The 19,324-nt window shown below is 37.0% G+C and overlaps 4 protein-coding genes and 1 long non-coding RNA gene across 32 annotated transcripts; 4 read left to right on the top strand and 1 right to left on the bottom strand.

Annotated features, from left to right (window-relative positions):
* Nucleotides 1-832: 832 nt before the first annotated feature.
* On the top strand, nt 833-1,804 carry LOC137718048 (uncharacterized). The gene is made up of 3 exons (XR_015964980.1): nt 833-1,256; nt 1,354-1,547; nt 1,682-1,804. It is a non-coding gene; the product is annotated as an uncharacterized LOC137718048 (long non-coding RNA).
* Nucleotides 1,805-2,039: 235 nt separating this feature from the next.
* LOC137717988 (uncharacterized) lies at nt 2,040-7,681 on the top strand. Of its 25 annotated transcripts, none has more exons than XM_088698971.1 (10): nt 2,064-3,145; nt 4,207-4,275; nt 4,529-4,619; nt 4,760-4,856; nt 5,146-5,231; nt 5,726-5,871; nt 5,985-6,119; nt 6,315-6,420; nt 6,611-6,668; nt 7,303-7,681. In XM_088698971.1, the coding sequence occupies exons 3-6, from the start codon at nt 4,572-4,574 to the stop codon at nt 5,744-5,746; spliced, it is 252 nt and encodes an 83-aa protein (XP_088555097.1). In that variant the 5' UTR covers nt 2,064-3,145; nt 4,207-4,275; nt 4,529-4,571; the 3' UTR covers nt 5,747-5,871; nt 5,985-6,119; nt 6,315-6,420; nt 6,611-6,668; nt 7,303-7,681. The 25 variants fall into 25 exon arrangements, 16 of the variants coding, with proteins under 16 accessions (XP_088555092.1, XP_088555091.1, XP_088555093.1 ...); XR_015965604.1 differs by having other exon boundaries at nt 2,105-3,145; nt 4,760-4,814; XR_015965608.1 differs by having other exon boundaries at nt 2,558-3,145; nt 4,760-4,861.
* Nucleotides 7,646-10,202, bottom strand: LOC137717987 (TRAM, LAG1 and CLN8 (TLC) lipid-sensing domain containing protein). Of its 3 annotated transcripts, XM_088698955.1 has the most exons (6): nt 9,834-10,202; nt 9,501-9,515; nt 9,375-9,411; nt 8,347-8,466; nt 8,110-8,192; nt 7,646-8,008 (listed from the first exon to the last, which is right to left on the bottom strand). In XM_088698955.1, exons 1-6 carry the CDS (start codon nt 10,050-10,052, stop codon nt 7,874-7,876), a joined length of 609 nt encoding a protein of 202 aa, XP_088555081.1. In that variant the 5' UTR covers nt 10,053-10,202; the 3' UTR covers nt 7,646-7,873. The 3 variants fall into 3 exon arrangements, with proteins under 3 accessions (XP_088555081.1, XP_088555082.1, XP_068313618.2); XM_088698956.1 differs by lacking the exon at nt 9,501-9,515; XM_068457517.2 differs by having other exon boundaries at nt 8,110-8,205; nt 9,375-9,515; nt 9,834-10,176.
* A 4,027-nt stretch (nt 10,203-14,229) lies between these two features.
* Nucleotides 14,230-16,598, top strand: LOC137718690 (NAD(P)-binding Rossmann-fold superfamily protein). 2 transcript variants are annotated; one of them, XM_068458237.2, is made up of 8 exons: nt 14,230-14,467; nt 14,569-14,664; nt 14,758-14,836; nt 15,068-15,146; nt 15,408-15,447; nt 15,540-15,674; nt 15,883-16,020; nt 16,137-16,598. In XM_068458237.2, the coding sequence occupies exons 1-8, from the start codon at nt 14,298-14,300 to the stop codon at nt 16,429-16,431; spliced, it is 1,032 nt and encodes a 343-aa protein (XP_068314338.2). In that variant the 5' UTR covers nt 14,230-14,297; the 3' UTR covers nt 16,432-16,598. The 2 variants fall into 2 exon arrangements, with proteins under 2 accessions (XP_068314338.2, XP_088554348.1); XM_088698222.1 differs by lacking the exon at nt 15,408-15,447 and having other exon boundaries at nt 15,068-15,150.
* Nucleotides 16,599-17,214: 616 nt separating this feature from the next.
* On the top strand, nt 17,215-19,101 carry LOC137718414 (protein TIC 20-I, chloroplastic-like). Its single transcript, XM_068457956.2, has 3 exons — nt 17,215-17,684; nt 17,937-18,109; nt 18,323-19,101. The coding sequence occupies exons 2-3, from the start codon at nt 17,947-17,949 to the stop codon at nt 18,958-18,960; spliced, it is 801 nt and encodes a 266-aa protein (XP_068314057.2). The 5' UTR covers nt 17,215-17,684; nt 17,937-17,946; the 3' UTR covers nt 18,961-19,101.
* Nucleotides 19,102-19,324: the final 223 nt, after the last annotated feature.

Below are 19,324 nucleotides of genomic sequence, written 5' to 3'. Positions count from 1 at the left end.
AGCATATAGCGTCGCGAAATACAGAATCTCGGAAAAGCGAAACAATTTAAGATGAATGCTAGTAAGAATTTTTCAGGTCCTGCTCACATCTTTTCTTTGATTAGCAAATCCTTTCCTATGCGCGTCTTCTTTCTTTCGGGTGTGGTTTGTCAAACTGAATCTCCCTTGTATCGCGTCTTATTTCATCCAAGGCTCGAATTTCAGAAATAATCCGTCTCCAAAGTTGCACGTAAACAGAAGCTTCAGTTTTGTGGTAGAAATGCTTTACGTTGTAAACTTATACCCAACAAATGGCAGTGTTGAAACCAGAAAGCCACTGTGGTCACTGCAACACAGAGCTAAAAGCCATAACATCCTCAACTCATCAGGGCCTACTCTTACTCCTCCTGGACCCTAATCATCGTGATTGAATCAATCAAACTTAAGGTTTTTTGTATATAGCAGTCGAACCCTAATCATCGTGATTGAATCAATCAAACTTACCAGAAATGACAAGTATGAAACCACTTTGAGGAGTTGCGCTGTCGTCTAGTCATGTTGTGCATCTTCTGCAAAACTGAAGCTCCAGCGGTCTACGGTTCAAAGCTGAAACTATTTCCAGTTTTAGTCTGTTTTGCTGCTAATGGCATTTTCATAGGTCACCCTCATCTATATACCCTAAACCCAATATTCCAACCGCGTAAGAAACTGTGAGGAAGCTGTGTAAGCAACTGTGAGGAAGCTTCGTATGTTTGCTTAAAATGGGATTTTAGCCAGTTAGGCAATATTACATATTGATTGATTAAAGTGATGCAAACTCTCTACAGCCAAAAGTGGAGAAAAATAAAATGTTAGAGAAATATTCTTCCTTGGAGCAGGTGACACCAGAAACAATGTGAACAGCTCTTTATCCAAAGTAGTAGGTGGGAGTGGTTCGATTTCTTCCTTTAATTCACCTCTATAAATTAACTAGTCACCGTGCAGTGAGAGTAAACCATACACTCAAAGCCTTGGACCTGAATTATCAATGGCAGTCTTCAGAGGAACTTTCTTAGGTCTTGTAGTTCTGGTGGTCTCATGAGCCACGCTTTCCGCCGCTCACCTGGAGGATTTCAACTTCGGGTCGAGTGGGTCTCACGATCTTTTCCCACAATTCTATCAATCGTTGTGCCGTCAGGTTAACAACGTTGTCATCTCCGTGTTACAGCGGGCCATTGAGATGGATCTCCGGGCGGCTGCCTCCTTGCTTGGGCTTCACTTCCATGACTTTTGCTCTGGTTAGTTTTTATCACTTTGAAATACTGTTACTTGCATATTCATATTATTATTATATTTACATTCATGGCGAAAGCTAAATATATGATTGGACGACAGGGTTGTGACGCGTCGATGCTACTGGACAACAGCACGACCATATACAGAGCGAAAAGGGAGCAAAACCAAACGTGAATTCTCTGAGAGGATTTGAAGTGATCGATGAGATCAAGGCCAAGCTAGAAGAAGCATGTCCCCTGACTGTGTCATTCACTGACATTGTCGCTCTTGCTGCTAGGGGATCCATTGTACCAGTAAGCAAACTAATGACACCCTCGACTGTCGGTTTATACATAAGGAACGAACGTCTGTTAAATAGCCCGAACTATTACTTAATTGTGACTTATTTAATTTACTAACAAGTGATCAACTTGGTTGGTGTATGTAGTGGAATGGAACAGAGCGGTGGACCTGATTGGGTGTTGCCACTAGGAAGAAGGGACTCCAAAACTGCAGTGTAAAGAGGTCAGACAGCAACATTCCAGCACCAAAACCCGATCTCTCATCCCTAATAACCGCCTTCCAGCGTCAAGGTCTTGATGAAACTGACCTAGTTGCCCTCTCAGGGTACCCAATAATTACTCAAATTTCTCCTTTGTAATCATATTATTTACAAGTGATCCCTCAACTTCGTATGTTCTTCTGATTTTCCCTTTGACTAACAAAAAATATTAGAAAGCTCAAAACTAACTTGAAAGTCAAAGGGAAAATCAGAAGAATGTACGAAGTTGAGGGATCACTTGTAAATAATATGATTACAAAGGAGAAAATCGAGTAATTATTGGGTACCCTGAGAGGGCAACCAGGTCTGTTTCATCAAGACCCTGACGCTGGAAGGCGGTTATTAGGGATGAGAGATGGGGTTTTGGTGCTGGAATGTTGCTGTCTGCCTGGCCAACGAACACTTTGCTCAATACATACAAAAATGTCGTTATGCAAGTGTTGATAACAAATGCCTAGAATACTAAAGTTTCAAAGCTAAGCCCTTGAATTAGCTTAAGTTATGAGAAAAAGGTGGTGATATGTGTTGTAGAATAACCAGTGTCAATTGAATCCGAGCAGCTTCGCTTCCACCTCCAATCTTAGTAAAAAAGGGAAAATAATAAGGTCGATTTAATGTGCCAAATCGTGACCCAAATTATGGAGCAATCAAACGTACAGCATTAGAGAATGTTTGAAAGCTTATAAAATAAATGAATTTCTGAATTATGTTCCTCAATTTCTTTGATTCCAAAATTTCCAAATATTGCCGCAAATTTTGATGGTGATGTGATTCGATTCCGAAATTTTTGAACGGAAATCTCAAGCACAACATCAAATAAACGGATGCCACCCCCCGTCGGCCGCCAATCAAATTCCGATTGGTACACAAATATGATCTTCTGAACCTTTTACTTATTGTACATACATCGGAACATAAAACGGAATGTTCTTCGCAACCAAACGCCTTTGTGACTTAAAGAAAATGGAATTGTACGTATAAATCAGTCATTACGAGGCTGCCACTAACTATCTCTGCCGCAGATCTTTATGACTCGTGTTGATGATCGTGGACAGGCAGGGGTGCGATGGTCATTTTAGTCTGTAGGGTTTCGAACCGGTTGGGTGGGTTAGCGACTTTCATTTCCTTTCTTTGTGAGCTGCAGTGGGACTCGGTGAGAGCATGGCGTCGGGAGAGAGCGAGCGAGCAGAGAGAGAAGAGAGACAGGGAGGGAGAGAGATAGAGATTTGGTGAGAGGAAGGCGTCACAGCTGCGTCAAAGGTTTGCGTGTTGAATTTCACATCAACGGCATCTCCCTATAACCTGGGAGCTTGGTTCGGATCGGGCGATTCCGGAGGCCCTGCCATCGAGGTTAGTCTGAAGCGATTCCTATCTTATTGACTTATTGCATGTCAAAATCTGCTTCAAATTTGTGATTTAATATAATTGGGCTTTAGAAAAAAATTCGTGATTTTGTCTTATCCAATTGAATGATTAGAAAAATTTTCATTAAATTTCTGGGGGGTTCTGAATCGTGATGTTGAGAGAGCTTGGTTGCTTTAATTGCTAATGAAATTAGCTTCTAAACGTTCATAATTTGCCTTTTTTTATGTTCATTCTATATTTTCTTTGAGTTCAGATATATATATATATATATATATATATATATATATATATATATTTTTTTTTTTGTGATATATTGCCGATGCCAAAATATCATATTTACAAGGACAAAGATAGCAAGGTTCTAAATCAATTTTTTAACCTGGTTCTGCTGCTGGGTTCACTATCAGTAAAAGGCACATGAAATATGGTATTGGTTTCAGAGCCTTTGATTTCTCAGAATGTCTTCATATATCGAATTTCATCTGAATTTAGTTGTATTTAATTTGTCAAAGTTTGTTGTTGTTTAGCTTTTTCAAATGGCAGTCTTAGTATTTGCCCAGTATTTTTTGTGAATTCCAAACTTTGCTTATAATTGTAGGTATGTAAAAGCTGCCAATTGGATTTGTTCCCCAGATGATAATGGCATACTAATATAATGGTTGTTCTTTTGCTTTGATGTACGAGTAAGAAGATTGTTTTGCCCCTTTTGTATCCTGCTTCTTTCTGTTCCACGAAGTTGCCAAGAAAAAAAGTACTTTGTGATCGTTTTCTTTCTTATGGTGATGTGTAGATAAAATCTGTCTTTTTTTCTTTGTATCAGCAACCTATTACCCCTTCATGAGCATGTTCAGTTTAAGAAACTTTTGATTTTTCTTCTGTTTAATTTCTCATCTGATAGGTTCAATATTAATAGAGTCCAATTAACATCCATATTGGAATGACAATCGAGAAGTGCAATGACATACTTCTAATTCCATCCTCATTAAGTGTCTTAGTAACAATCAAGAATTGAATGACATGTTTCTCATTGTTTGTTTCTGTTGTAGATCTACAAAGGATGATGAAAGCATTTCGTCACTGATCTTTGGAGAAACAGAGGCATGCATATAAAAGATGTAATTACCTAGAACCTTTGTTTCAGTTGAAGCATGTCATCAAAGAGAGTAGTCAATTAACAGTTGCCAATTGCTATTAGGTCTTAAATATAATTTTAGCTTTCAGATATGTGATTGCAGCAATAGTACATATATTTTCAATTTAAACAACATTCTATATATTTTCATACTGCATGTCGTCTGGGTAACCTCAAACAGATATGTTAAACATTTTTTTTCTAATTTGTTGTAGTGTTTCCATTTTTTGGTGCAGAGCTCCACGATTGGCTAGCGTGAATCTTGGTATCTTCGTATGCATGCAATGTTCAGGGATCCACAGGAGTCTTGGGGTACATATATCAAAGGTATAATTTTCGGTTATGCAAAAACTTCAATTTCGTTTTTTTATTTGTATGGTACTCAATTCCATATTGTATGTGTTATGCTAATGAGTTTCGGTTCTATTTTTCCCTGCATTATTCTGATGATTTGGATGCTTTTGTAGGTGAGATCTACCACTTTGGATACATGGCTCCCAGAGCAGGTTGCATATATCCAATGTAAGGACAATGCTGTTTTACCGGCTTCTTTCCATTCTGGTAGTAAGGTCATATCTCTGTCAGGCAAGGTTGCACTGAGAGTGAGAACACCGAGGGCACACTCTCTTTCTCTTACCCTCACTGACCCACATTAAAAAAGAGGCACATTATGTTTGCACCCTATTTTCGCATATCTCTGTAAATTTAGCTATTTTTTACCCAGGTTTTTTTTTCCATTAAGCTTTCATCTTGCTGTAAATTTAGGTGTTTTCTATCTGTGTTGGTCCATCTGCTTATACTTTTCAAATGTTGGTTCATCTTATGTTACTTACCAAAATGATAATTATCGCAGGAGGAGAAGCAGAGGGCATTACGGCAAATGCAGTGGAGAGTTTTGGTAATAAGCCACAAGAGGACCAAGAAGTGAATTCAAAGAAGGTTGGCTTTATAATAGATTACTCTCTCTCTCTCTCTCTCATGTATTGTTTAATCTTAATTTTAGTCCACATAAATTACTATGGCTGCGGAAATTGAACTAAAAAGTACATTTCTTTTTTAAAAATTGAATTTTTTTTCCTACCAGGAAATAGGTGGTTATAAATTTACTCCACTAATAAAGAATTTGTTAAATTAATATAAGCTATTTAAATGTTTAATTTCCATTTGAAAGCTTGGGGAGTTCTAGGTATGTTGTTTATTGAAGAAGCTCAGTCTCAAATCCCTCAAACGGTCTCTCAGTTGCCACTTTGTTTTTGTAGGTTGCGGAACTTGATTTTCTCTATCCGTGTGAATTTGTTCCTTAGGTTATGTTTATCTGCTTAGTGTGTATTTTGGAAATGCTTATTTGATGAATGCACTGGTATAATTGATCAGTAAATTACTATGATCGGTGTGTTTCCGTGGAAGTGATTCATGAAGGTTCTGGATTACAGTTTTCAGGGTTAGATTTCTGAATCTATGGGATTGCCTTATCGTTTCAAAGGGTGAAAAAGAGTGAGTGACGACACGGAAGAGGGGAGAAAGAGGACAAAAGAATGGTTTTGCTACTTTCAATGCCTTGGGTTAAAAAAATAAAAAGGTTGATTTCACTCACTTTGATTGAACTTTTCGTGTCTTAAGTTTCTCTTGCTATATCTATAGTTTGTATATTTCTTATCTATGTGTTTCTGATTCTGAGATTCTCTTTTACAGAGTATGTGGTGTGGAAGCACACCAGCAAGGCCTTACTTTCGATGTCGAACTCAAATGTGGCTGTAATCTAAACCCTCAAATTCCAACATAGCATGTAGGAATGCTAACGTTTTCCTGTGTGATCTTCATACAAAGGTACGAAGAACTATTTTTAGTTTAATGGCTTTTTATAAATTTTAGCCAAGTCCCCACATGAGGTTGATGTTATAAATTGTGACTGCTATTTTGCTTTTCCCATTCTCATATTCCTAACAAGTGACCTCTGAAATTTATTGCCTATATCTTTTCAAAGCGCTTCAGGTATAAATTCACCTCACACTTCCTTGACAGGGGAGAATCAGACCATTGAGTGGGCTATACGACCAACAGTTGCTCTGAACATTGATGCCGCCCATTGTACCATGACTTAAATGCATATATGGTTCTCTTTGATAAGGTGTTGTCTCAAATTTCCTTTCCCAAACGTTAATTAATAAAATAGAGGACCAATTAAGTCTTTGAAAAACAAATTTCTTTGTCTACGTTGCTGAGTATTTGGAGCTTGCAACTTTCATTGGTTATTATATTTGATTGAGTTAAACTTGGATTTCTGGATTTTGACTTTTCCATTTGTTTCTCTGTTGCAGAGTTGGCTTCATTTCAGTCCAGTAACTCTCTAAATAGGTCCAATAACTCACTAAATAGGTAAGTCGAGAAGAATTCAGCGTTGCACGCCTTTTTTGGTATGCTGTTTAAATCTGTCTGTCATTTTATTCATTCTTCATGTTTAACTTTGTTCTGCAGGCTTCCTATGGCTAACTTAAGCATTTAAGTTATTCATTTGTTAAAGATGTTAGCTATTTTGGAACAGTTTGAAAGTTAATGCATGACTCGAGGATAACTTTTAGCTTATCCCACTTATCTTTTACGCTCTCACTTCATTCATGTGCCGAGTCATGGTTTAACTGTCTAAATTCAAGAACTAAAAATGGCCAGCAAGCTAAAAAGTGATTAGATTTTGAGATGCATATTTTGGTTTCTCATTATTTCTTTGTTTTTTATTTTTCATTTATTAATGTTCTTTTAGGCAGCTTATTTGATTGTATTTGTGGTTTCCGGGGACGAACAAATCCTCTCCTTAAACGTCGATTCTCAGAAGAATCACATTTCTGATGACCTCTGGGAGAGAATGATCCGTTGGAGGTTTAAGCTTTTGATAAGATACAAATTGAAACATTAATTTGTGTTTGTGTGTTTATCTCTATACATATTATTATACATATGTGTAATCATTTGCTGCTCTACTTAATCATCATATTTTTTATTTGGGTTTCTGAAGTTCCGGGACGAGTTCGCCGCGACCAAAATTTATGCCTTACTTCGATTCCAAACTCTCCAAAGCTGCCTTCTTTATAGATCATCAAAGCGGTGCTGAAATTCTGAGAAGGTATATTTAGAAACAATTATTGAGTTTTACCAAAAATTTTGCTCATTTTTTTCTCTTCATTTTCTTGTGAAATTTAGGTTTTTGAGTAATAGATATTGTAGTTGAGTTGCAAATAGTGTTGAAAGTATTAGATGATCTTAGTTGCGTGAGATTATTGTGTTTCTAATCCACCAAATTCATTTCAAATATAGTGGCGATTCTTGGTGTACTTGAATAAGCCATACGTAGTTGAATGTATATAAAAGCCAAGCTGCTTATCTTATTGACCTCATTTACTCATGTGTCCCCTCTGTTCATTCATGACAGTTGGTTCCCGTCGCAACGCGCGGGCTTATTATCTAGTATCATCATCTAAGACATACAACTCCATAAATACACCCCAATTAATTGTTTGGTAACTTTCATAAAAATAATTGTAAAGTAGTACATCTTTCAAACAGATAAATTTCAATTGCTACGTGTTTTATGGGTTGTGGGGATCGACTTGTTTCCTAGATGCAGCAGCAGTAGTCGTCCTCTTGGTCAATTTGTACTTGACCATCCTCGCAATCTTGTAGAACCAGAAAGCGCTCACCAGCTGCAACCCTGCCGCCATCGCCTGAAGAACACAAACAGCTCAATGACATGTTTACTTACTTAGAATCAAAGTGAGAGTACATTACTCGACGAGCAGTTCAGTTCGAGGTAAAGGAAAAATACCTTGATGATGAATGGGTTGTTAGCAGACAGGGTTACGTAGGTGAGATAAGGCCCGCCTACCATCCTTGCAACCGTGAATATAACTGCAAATAAAATCTATACATGCTATTTTTACTAGGGTTCGTTCAATAACTATTTCGTTTTTAAACTTTAGTTTTTATTATTTGTGCAATTATATAAGAAAAATGTGTGGGAGAAATGAGGAACGATGAAGAGTTCGAGTTTTAAGTAACCTACATCGGCTGCTAGGTATAGATCGGTGTCTCTGTAACCAAGCTCTTTGAGAAGCTCCCTTATATGGAGGAAGGGGCTGGACAACTCTGTTATCCACAATGCTGCCACCATCTCCGACCCACACTAACAAATTTAGCACCGAATAAGAATATCATTGCTAGAATTCAGATTCAGTTCGAGAAAACGTTATGAGTTATGATGACTAATCTTAATTCGAAAGAACGATGCTTGCCTTGTTTATTGTTCCTACAAATCACGGTTTGATACATATCGAGAGATAAATTCAGTAAAATATGAAGTAAATAATTTATGAACACTTCTAAATCAAGAAAAATGTAATTAGCATCTACTAATCAGTCATAACCAAATGGAATCAACGTGAGATCAAGTGTCAAAATACAATGACTCTCGTACTTTATAAAACTCATGATGGGAGGAAATTAAGGGGGCTGTATTCAATTGGGATTTTGAGGGATTTTAATTTTTTTAATGAATCTAAGGGTATTCAATCAGAATTTTAAGCGATTCTCTGAAATTCAAGGTGTATTCAATTAGAATTTTAAGATAGTTTATTAAAATCTTTAGAAATCAGAGTGTATTCAATTAGGATTTGAAGGAAGTTTATAACATTCCAAGTGTATTCAATTAAAAATTAATTTTAAAGAATTTGAGAAAGTTGAGGAATTAAGGGAATTGGAGAGATTTCGTAGTGTATTTTAAGCATTCAAAAATATCACCTCTCCCCATGAGATTTCGAGGGAATTGAATTAAAATTTTATATAGAATCTCTACAAATCAATTAAACTCCATAAAAATCCATGGATTTATAAATCTATTAAAGTCTCTCAATTCTCAATTGAATACACCTCACATAGTTGTTTATAATAGGAAAAGGGTGGGCTATGCACACACCTTTTTACATCTTTCACATGCCTTTCTCAATTTCCGACTACTGGATCAAATGAATTGAAAAGAGTCAAATAATAGAAATTAACCAAGAATGTGTGGATGACAGGAAGAAACTAGTTTACCTTCTGGTAGGAAAGGCCTGCTCCAATGCCAATAATGCTGACCAAATGGTGGAAGAAATTATCAGGATTGAATTTCTTGTCAAAGAGGCAACACACAAGATCGTATATGAGATAAGAAAGGCTCACAGACTGTGCTTTCAACTGCGTATATATTAGAGCAGAAACACTTTAAGTTAGATTCTTTAAAAATACACCATGCCAAGTTTTTAACAGAAGAAAGGTTGAATTTCACTAAGCAGCCGTTTGATAATCATTTCGTTTTCAATTTCAACTTTTATTTTTTTGAAAGCAGAAAACAGTTATTAAACAAGTTTTTAGAAGTTGAAAACTAAATAGTTATCAAACAGCCTCTAACCGAGCAACTCGCATCGAGCTCTCTCGAAGCATCTTTTTTTATTTTATTTTATAAAACTTAAAGATTATTATTCCCACGAAAAAAAAAAAACAAAAACAAAATACCTGACGAGGAGAAGAAGTTGAAGCCAGAGGGCACACAGGGCAGTTCCAATCTTGAACAGAGAGGGAAGCTAAGGTCACAGCCACGGCTGCATGAACTGTGGATACAAGGCGGTTGCAGAAGTCGAACGATCGCTTCGGAAGCATCTTTCGTATGAACAGAAACGCCGTAGTCCATGAAATCACCCCCAACACCACCACACTTGCAATTTGCTCCTCCATCCTCCTCCTCCCTCTCTTTTTTTTCTCTTTTTTTTCTTCCAATTTCTGACAAATGAAAGCATAAAATGTTTGATTCTGGAAAGCTTTTAATTTAATTTATGAATTTATTATTGGTCGGAACTTCATTTATTTTAGTAGTTGGATTTGAAGGTTAAGGGAGGAAGGTAGGTCGCTTGTACCAAACTTTAAATTAAAATTAAATATGATATGAAGACAACAAAATAAGTAAATACAATTTAATTTATTTATGGCTCCCGTTCGTTCGTTCGTTTTGAATCATGTAAATTTGCTGACTTTATAAAATGACCGATTCTTAATTAATTGTTAGTTGATCAAAATCATTGGTGTAAAATACAGCACGGTACACTAAGTACTATAATATAATTGGTTGGAAATATGAAAAAAAAAATTCAACCAATTGTATTGTGACACTTAATGTAATAGAATGTGTTCACTGAAAAATTTGTCGCTTAATATTATTGTTTGTAGTCATTGTTCTACGTTCATGGAATAGACAGAACACACTCATCAACTTAATTAAAGCTTAATTTAGTTTAGTCACTCTGTTAACTATAATTATAAAATGAGTGAAAAAAATATTTTATTTTGATACAAGTTTTGCCTAGTAGGTGAATCGAACTCATTTCAATTTCCGTCATTAAAATTCTTTGATGATCTTAAATTTATTCATCCAAACATAGTGTAAATGAGTTTCAAGCCCTTTACAAGTAATAAAATTGTAGAAAAACTACGTAAATATAGTGTAATAACAGCTGGATTCAATGGTCGAATAATTTTCTCATATAAACATTTAATGTGTCAAGTGTTATAACATAAAAGATTTGGTACAATACTTATATATATTTAATACAATCACCATCAAGACGATTAGATTATGATTGTATTAAATACATATACTCAATGCTTAGATGTAATTTACACCACCTTCCCATGCCCTCCTATTTGTGCGGTCACGGTTAAGTTACGTCAACATTTTATATTCCTATTGTTTTTTGTCTTATTATCTTTATAAAAAAAATATATAAAATGTTGACGTAACTTAACCGTGATAGCACAAAATAGAAAAACATGAAAAGGGCATCGTATCAGAAGGGCGGACAATCAATCTGCCTCTGTTTTCCAAACCACCCCTGTGAACAACAGAGTGTACGTCCTTGTTCACCAAGTTGATTCTGGAAAGCCTTTAATTTAATTTATGAATTTGTTATTTGTTGGAACTTCATTTATTTTAGTAGTTGGATTTGAAGGTTAAGGGAGGAAAGTAGGTCGCTTGTACCAAACTTTAAATTAAAATTAAATATGATATGAAGACAACAAAATAAGTGAATACAATTTAATTTATTTATGGCTACCGTTCGTTCGTTCTTTCGTTTTGAATCATGCAAATTTGCTGACATTATAAAATGACTGATTCTTAATTAATTGGTAGTTGATCAAAATCATTAGTGTAAAATAGTCGTGAGTTATTAGCTGGATGATTCTTGTTTCAGAATATCCATTGTATTGCATGCACTGCATATATGTACCTCTACCTCCTGATTAAGAAATTTTTTAATGTGCTGAAAACACAACATGGTACATCAAGTATTATAATATAATTGGTTGGAAATTTGTAAAAAAAAATATCAACCAATTGTATTATGACATTTAATATAATAGAATGTGTTCGCTGAAAATTTTGTCGCTTAATATTATTGTGTTGTAGTCATTGTTCCAGCCGGGGAAGTAAATCTTCCAGATTGCCCTCACCACTTCAGTTCTCATAGAAGGAGAAGCTGTGAGCTAAGAAGAAGAAGGAAAGGTTCTATGTAATAAGAAGTTAGATTGATAGGAAGGTACTCGCGGGAAATGAACTCTAGTCAAGATGAAGTTGGTAGGTCCTCTACGTACATGGAATAGACAGAACACACTTATCTACTTAATTAAAGCTTAATTTAGTTTAGTCACTTTGTTAACTATAATTATAAAATGAGTGAAAAAATATTTTATTTTGATACAAGTTTTACCTAGTAGGTGAATCGAACTCATAACTTCGACTACAAATCCTTGAACTAATATTATATTTGGATGAGGAAAATAAATTTGAAAATTGGATAAAAGTTAAAATTTGTAAATTGACATGCACTAATTCTCTTGTTTAAATTTATAAACATAAAAATTTAGAATTTCCGCGTTGAAAAGAAGCTTAAAATTCGGGACCTCCAATTTTCAAGTTTAAATTCCATACAAATAGGTGTCATTTCCCAATTTCTATGATTGAGAGTTTAAAAATAACAAATTCTGTATCCAATTCCATTGTTCTTTTAGATTAACCAAACAAGAAAATTCTAAAAAATAAAATCCCTTCATTTCAATTTCCGTTATTAAAATTCTTTATGATTTTAAATTTCTTCATCCAACACATAGTGTAAATGAGTTTCAAGCCCTTTACAAGTAATAAAATATAGTGTAATAATAGTTGGATGCAATGGTCGAATAATTTTCTCATATAAACAATTAATGCGTCAAGTGTTATAACATAAAAGATTTGGTATAGTACTTATATATATTTAATACAATCATCATCAAAACGGTTAGATTGTGATTGTATTAAATACATATACTCAATAGACTTGGATTGTTTGCCCTCCCATCCCATACCCTTCCCATCCTCTTTTATTTTATGTGGTCACGGTTAACCCACGTCAACATTTTATATTATTTTTTTTTATAGAAATAATAAGACAAAAATGTCACATCCCGGACAAGGACGGATCACTTCCCGGGCCCGCTCTACCACCGTAACACAATATTGTCCGCTTTGGGCTTACCATTCCCTCACGGTTTTGTTTTTGGAAACTCACGAGCAACTTTCTAGTGGGTCACCCATCATGGGATTGCTCTAGCCCCCTTCTCGCTTAACTTCGGAGTTCCTACGGAATCCAAAGCCAGTGAGCTCCCAAAAAGGCCTCGTGCTAGGTAGGGATGAGAATATACATATAAGGATCACTCTCCTGGGCGATGTGGGATGTCACAATCCACCCCTCCTTAGGGGCTCGACGTCCTCATCGGCACACCACGACCAGGGTTAGGCTTTGATACCAAATTGTCACATCCCGGCCCGGGACAGATCACTTCCCGGGCCCGCTCCACCACTGTAGCACGATATTGTCCGCTTTAGGCTTACCATTCCCTCACGGTTTTGTTTTTGGGAACTCACGAGCAACTTCCCAGTGGGTCACCCATCATGGGATTGCTCTAGCCCCCTTCTCGCTTAATTTCGGAGTTCCTACGGAACCCGAAGCCAGTGAGCTCCCAAAAGGCCTCGTGCTAGGTAGGGATGAGAATATACATATAAGGATCACTCCCCTGGGTGATGTGGGATGTCACAAAAAACAATGGGAATATAAAATGTTGACGTGGCTTAACCGTGATCACAGAAATAGGAGCGGTTGGGATGGGGAGGGCAGACAATCCAAGTCCATACTCAATACTTAGATGTATTTTACACCATCACCGTATCAATGATCAGATGATGATTGTTAAATATATATATATATATATATATATATATATATATATATATATATATATATTCACATGAATACATTTGAATGATTGTATTAAACACATATATTACGAATGATTTTTTTAGTACTTTAATTGGGAAAGAATAGTTCATAGGATTCGGTTTTCCAAACAAGGAGGTACACTCTATTGTTCACAGGGGTGGTTTGGAAAACCGAACCCTAGGAACTATTCTTTCCCAATTAAAGTACTAAAAAAATCAATCAATTTAATGAAACATTTCAAAATTTTAATGAAACATTAAGCGTTCGACATATATACATTTGTATGTGACATTTAAAATTGATTGATTTTTTAGGATTAAAATATAAAGAAAATTAATAAAAAAAATTTGAAAATTTTGAGTTTTAACAATAATGATAAAATTAAAGGTAAAGTGAATAATGTGATAATTTTCAATCACAATTACGTGCACGTCATCATATGTCTGACTCCCAAAACAAAATAAAAATAAAATAAATGTTATAATAAAATGATCGGAATTCTGATTTGGGTTGGTTGTGGCCCGTTATTCATAAAGTTCATCAATTGGTTGTGGGCCTTGACTGGGCTAGTAGCCCTTATTAGGTGAGTCCAATCACTTTTTGTCCACGTCATCATCTGCAGAAATCCGATTCCGGTTCAGTGTTTCTCTGTATTGAGCTCCGATATTTCGTGATGGAGTTGTGTAAAATATCGGGTTCCGCGGCCTTCCAATTCGGCCATCTCCCGAAACGTTCCGTCTTCCGTATGACCGGCACGGAGTTCAAACCACAGAACCGGATGTTCATCGCCGGAATGGGTTTCGTCGGCCAGCGCCTGGGGCGCGAGCTCAAGAACCAAGGATGGTAATTAAATCTTAATCACTTCTGGTGCTTAATTTCACATTTCATGAACTGAATTTCAATTTTAGGGTTTCTAATTTAAGCTTAAATCTTGCTGCCATTAGGGATGTCTCTGGTACTTGCACTAGCATTAACAAGAAGAAGAAACTTGAGGAAGAAAGGAGCTTTGAGATTTACCTTTTTGATGCAAATGAGCCAGAGTAATTGTCAATTTTTTGAATTTAATATAATTCTTGTGAATTTTCTTTGGTGATTTGCTTAATTTGGGAAACCAATATCTGGATATTGGTCAGTGTGATCATCCTTGATGCTATAAAGAACCATACGCACATGGTTGTCTCCATTCCTCCTGTTCCGGGCATCGGTGATCCGGTATGATAAATTCTTGCCCGGTTAGGTTATGAGATAATCAGAACTTTTTATCGAGTTTGGTGACAATTTCTATAGGGAGCTGTTATTGGCAATCCAAAAACATAATCTTGCACACCTCTCTTAAAAAAACTACGAGATGATTGTGCGTGAAGGAGTGCAGAATGACGTTTTTAGAATGTATATGACAGTTTCCGTCTTTAGGGGCAACTAATGTTGGCCTTGCTTTTGTAGATGCTGCATTATGAACAAATTCTAAGGAGAGAACTTGTGGGTGGAAATCTTCAATGGCTTGGTTATCTGTCATCAACTAGTATGTATGTTTTCGTTCTGATATAGATAAAATATGGTCGACAAGCGTTCATATCTTACGCTTAATCAGAAAATGAAATTCTAACATTGCGATTTTACTCGAACTAGTCTTGTTATGCATCTCACTTGTTGCCCCCTTTCATGGGAAGTGAGTCAAGTGACAATGTTGCACTCTCCGTTTCTTAAAAAATAGTTGTGTATTGTTTGTTTTCTCAAATGCTTGCCAATGTTAGTTTTTCAACTATGGAATTGCTTCTGCTAGGTGTATACGGAGACACTGGTGGTGCATGGGTAGATGAGGAGTAAGTGAGTGCATCTAAGTTAACGACTTTGATATGCAAACTACTACTCAATATAACAAATTGTCTCAGAAACTTTGACTATTATTTGGCAGTTATAACCCCAACCCCGCAAGTGAGTCGGGCAGGTTAAGGTTAGCTGCTGAGGAAGGATGGTTCAATTTCGGCCAGAGTCTTGGCATCTCAACACAAGTATTTCGGCTCGGAGGCATCTATGGTCCTGGTAGAAGGTTGTGATAAATTCAAAATCATTATGTTTAAATCCTGTCTTTTCTCTTCACTCTATAATTAATAGGAAGCCTTCCCCATTTCCGAAGTTTCAAAATTGAAAAAACATTTCTTCATAACAATGCAGTGTCAACTCTCTGCTCTAATTGATAAATTTTTCGCTTCTTTCTCAAGCTAAAAGTTGGGTTTCTTGCAAACTATTTTCTGCAGTGCTGTCGATACAATAGTCAAGCAGGGAGTGTTATCGGAGAGTCAGAGAATGAGAGGGCATAGGCAATTCACATCAAGAGTTTCTGTTGATGATATTTGTCAAGCAATTATGGCCAGTATATGTACACCGTCATCCAGGTTGGCTCTGAGTTTCATTTTTTCTTAACTTTGTTCGGCTCCTTTTCAAAACCATTTATTCTAAGGGTGTGAAATATAGTTTATGCAGACTGAAATGATAGGGTTTGAAATCGCAGGCGAGTTTACAATATTGTTGACGATGATCCAGCCCCAAGGGAAGAAGTATTCGAGTATGCAAGAGACTTGGTTGAGAAAAAGTGGCCTGGCTGGATTAAACAGCCTTCAGAGAAAAAAGAGTCTTCGAAACTTATCGTTAAGAAGACAGGTTTACGGGGAGAGAAGAGAGTTTCGAATGCTCGTATGAAGAAGGAACTAGGAGTGAGGCTGCTGCATCCAAGTTACAGGTCGGGATTGCAGAGTACTATTGATCAAATGGATAGCCCTTTTCAACATGGCAAATTGAATTCATGAGTAGCGGAAGCGGAACTCTCCATTCATCGAACTGTATTTCCTCTTGTTTTAAACATTTTTAGATGAAAACATGATTTCCGTACAACCTTTTTTTCTGTTGACAATCTGCTGAAAAATGCTAGATCTTTAAATCAACGCTCTCCAAACACGATTAATTCTTAACAAAACTTATGTGCATACATTGTCGTTTATGGCGGCCAAACGGCTCATCTGCTCTCTCACATTGCTCGTTTTAGCCGTTACATGCAAAAGTCGTAACACATGAAGAAGCGTGTTCCACGATTGTGTTTTTTCAAGTCTGGGAATTACCCCTCGCAGAACTGACTTGGGCTGAAGTTATTGGGCTACATTGAGTCCAACTGACCCAAGTGGACATAAGGCTTATGGATAACCCAAATCATCTAGGAAACGGCCGGGTTAGCTCAAACAATCAATTGAGAAAACTAATAAAAATAGTTTAAAATTTTGAAGTCCTGAATAAAAAGTAAAGTAAATAGTACTTAAATTAACTCTTCAATGTAAAAATATAATTTTTCGTTAAAATAAACGTGAGCTTTTCGTTAAAGCGTCATCCTTTTGTCTCTAGGCCCTGTTTGGCAGATCGGATAAAGGATCGGATATGATTAGTTATACGGACTCGGGTGTTTGGCGTTCCCTCGTACTAAATAAGCGCCAGATTAATTTAACCAGTCAGATAGGATAACACGGTATACACCCGCTTAATAAAACCAACCAAAATGGCCAGATTATTTAGTCGGGGAAGAAGAATATGGAAGAGAAAGAGAGGGAGTTTGGGGGGTGTGGCGGAGAGAGCTGGGGAACAATTATTTGGGATTCTTCTGCAGTCGGGGAAGAAGAAGGGAGAGAGAGGGAGGGTGTTTGGGGGGTGTGAAGAGATCTGGGAACAAAAAAATGATTTCACTTTTAAATTTTTTTTTTTTTTGTTCGATACTGCACAATATAAATAATACGATCACTAGTCCAATACTGCATCAAATACCTGACTAATTTAGTCAGTACTATTCAGTGATTATTTATTCTATCCGACATAAATAGTCGGTAAAATCCAAGCTGCCAAACGAGGCCTATATGGCTCGTTGCTTCCATTCATCTGCCCTCTTCGGAACAAGATACGGTGTCTCATCTCTTCTCTACCAACAAGAAACTAATCGGAAAACCCTAAAAAATTCGATTGAAGTGGCGCAATCTTAAACGGGTGCTGCGGCTCTGGTTCCCCAGCTTCTCTGTTCTAGGTAATTTATCATATGAAATTAGGGCTTTTGGGCAAAAGGATATTTGATTTATGGGATTTAATTGTTTTTTGTCTGGAATTAAATTTAGGGTTTTGGAATTTATCTTTTTCCTTGTTCAAGCTGAGGGATTTGTGCATGTTTTGCATTTACTGTGCTGCATTGTAAATTAGTAGGAGGAGAAATTGGAGAAAAATCGTATCCCTTTATCTGGATTATGTTTTCGACTTGTGAAATTGGGTTTTATTTAATCAGGTACCTGGCTATGGTTCCGAATGGCTGCGCCATGCCCGCCGGGTGCAGTTCTGTGAATTTCGGAGTGTGCAAGCCATCGGTTTCTGGTGGCCCTGTCTTGTCTTGTGCTTCCCGTTTTCGAGCTAAGGCGGCTGGGTTTCCATGCTTGAGTTCATGGAGAGCACAGCAGGAAGGTAAGTCTCGATTGTATGTTTAATTCCGGTATGAAAAAGTAAATCACTGTGTAGTTCTCAATCCTATCTGTTAATGTGCTTGACACACACTTTACCGGCTATCATTTACTCGCACGAAAATACATATTTGCTCAAATAGATTTTGATGTATTATTTGCGAACCCATATGTTGAGCTGAGTGCGAGTTTTGATTCGACATTACTTTTGTCGTAGATGTGCCACTTTTGAACCCCTGTGCTGCGTCTAGCCCATTTTTCAGCGGGGATAATGGTAGCTTGTTGCGTACAATCCCTGCATTGAAAAGTAGATGCAAATCTCGTATGGCCCCTCAAGCATCTAAGGATGTTCCTTACAGTTTTCGGTTCCCTCCAATGACCAAGAAACCAAAGTGGTGGTGGAGGACTTTAGCCTGTCTCCCCTATTTGATGCCCCTACACGAGACATGGATGTATGCTGAGACAGCGTATCATCTACACCCGTTCTTGGAGGACTTTGAATTCTTAACATACCCGTTCCTTGGAGCCATTGGGAGGTTGCCCAGCTGGTTCTTGATGGCATACTTTTTCGTTGCATATCTGGGAGTTGTGAGGAGAAAGGAATGGCCTCATTTCTTCAGGTTTCATGTGGTGATGGGCATGTTGCTGGAGATTGCCTTGCAGGTGATAGGGACCGTGAGCCGTTGGATGCCCCTTGCTGTCTACTGGGGTAAGGTTGGGATGCACTTCTGGACTGCCATTGCATTTGCTTATCTTTTTACCGTGTTGGAGGCCATACGTTGTGCTCTTGCTGGCATGTACGCTGATATCCCCTTCGTCTGCGATGCTGCATATATTCAAATTCCATATGACTAATAGAGTGAACGAAAGCACAAGAGAAACTCGTAAAGAATGTTGTCTTTGCATTGTTTGGATTTTGTTGTACGAGGTGAAAACTTGTTAGCCGAAGTAGTTTTTCGAAAATCCGAAATTTGAGTAAATGCTTGAATTGAATCAGCTAGGTTTGTGCTGTCGCATAATTCTCTTTCAGGTCTTGTTTGCTTATTTCATTGTTGATCAGAATTAATGTGTTTTGTTCTTTTTCTTAGCTGTGGGAGGGTGTGGGTTTGGGCTGATTTGCATCCTGACCTGATATTATGAATGGACCTCTTGCGATAGAAACATAAAGAGTGGGCCTCACTGTAAATTTCATACCAAGCGGTTTGGTTCAGGCAGAGAA

This window comes from Pyrus communis, chromosome 8, assembly GCF_041283825.1.
Source record: "Pyrus communis isolate YQ-2024b chromosome 8, ASM4128382v1, whole genome shotgun sequence".
In the NCBI taxonomy this organism is placed as follows: domain Eukaryota; kingdom Viridiplantae; phylum Streptophyta; class Magnoliopsida; order Rosales; family Rosaceae; genus Pyrus; species Pyrus communis.
This window is presented reverse-complemented; position numbering and strand designations above follow the sequence as displayed.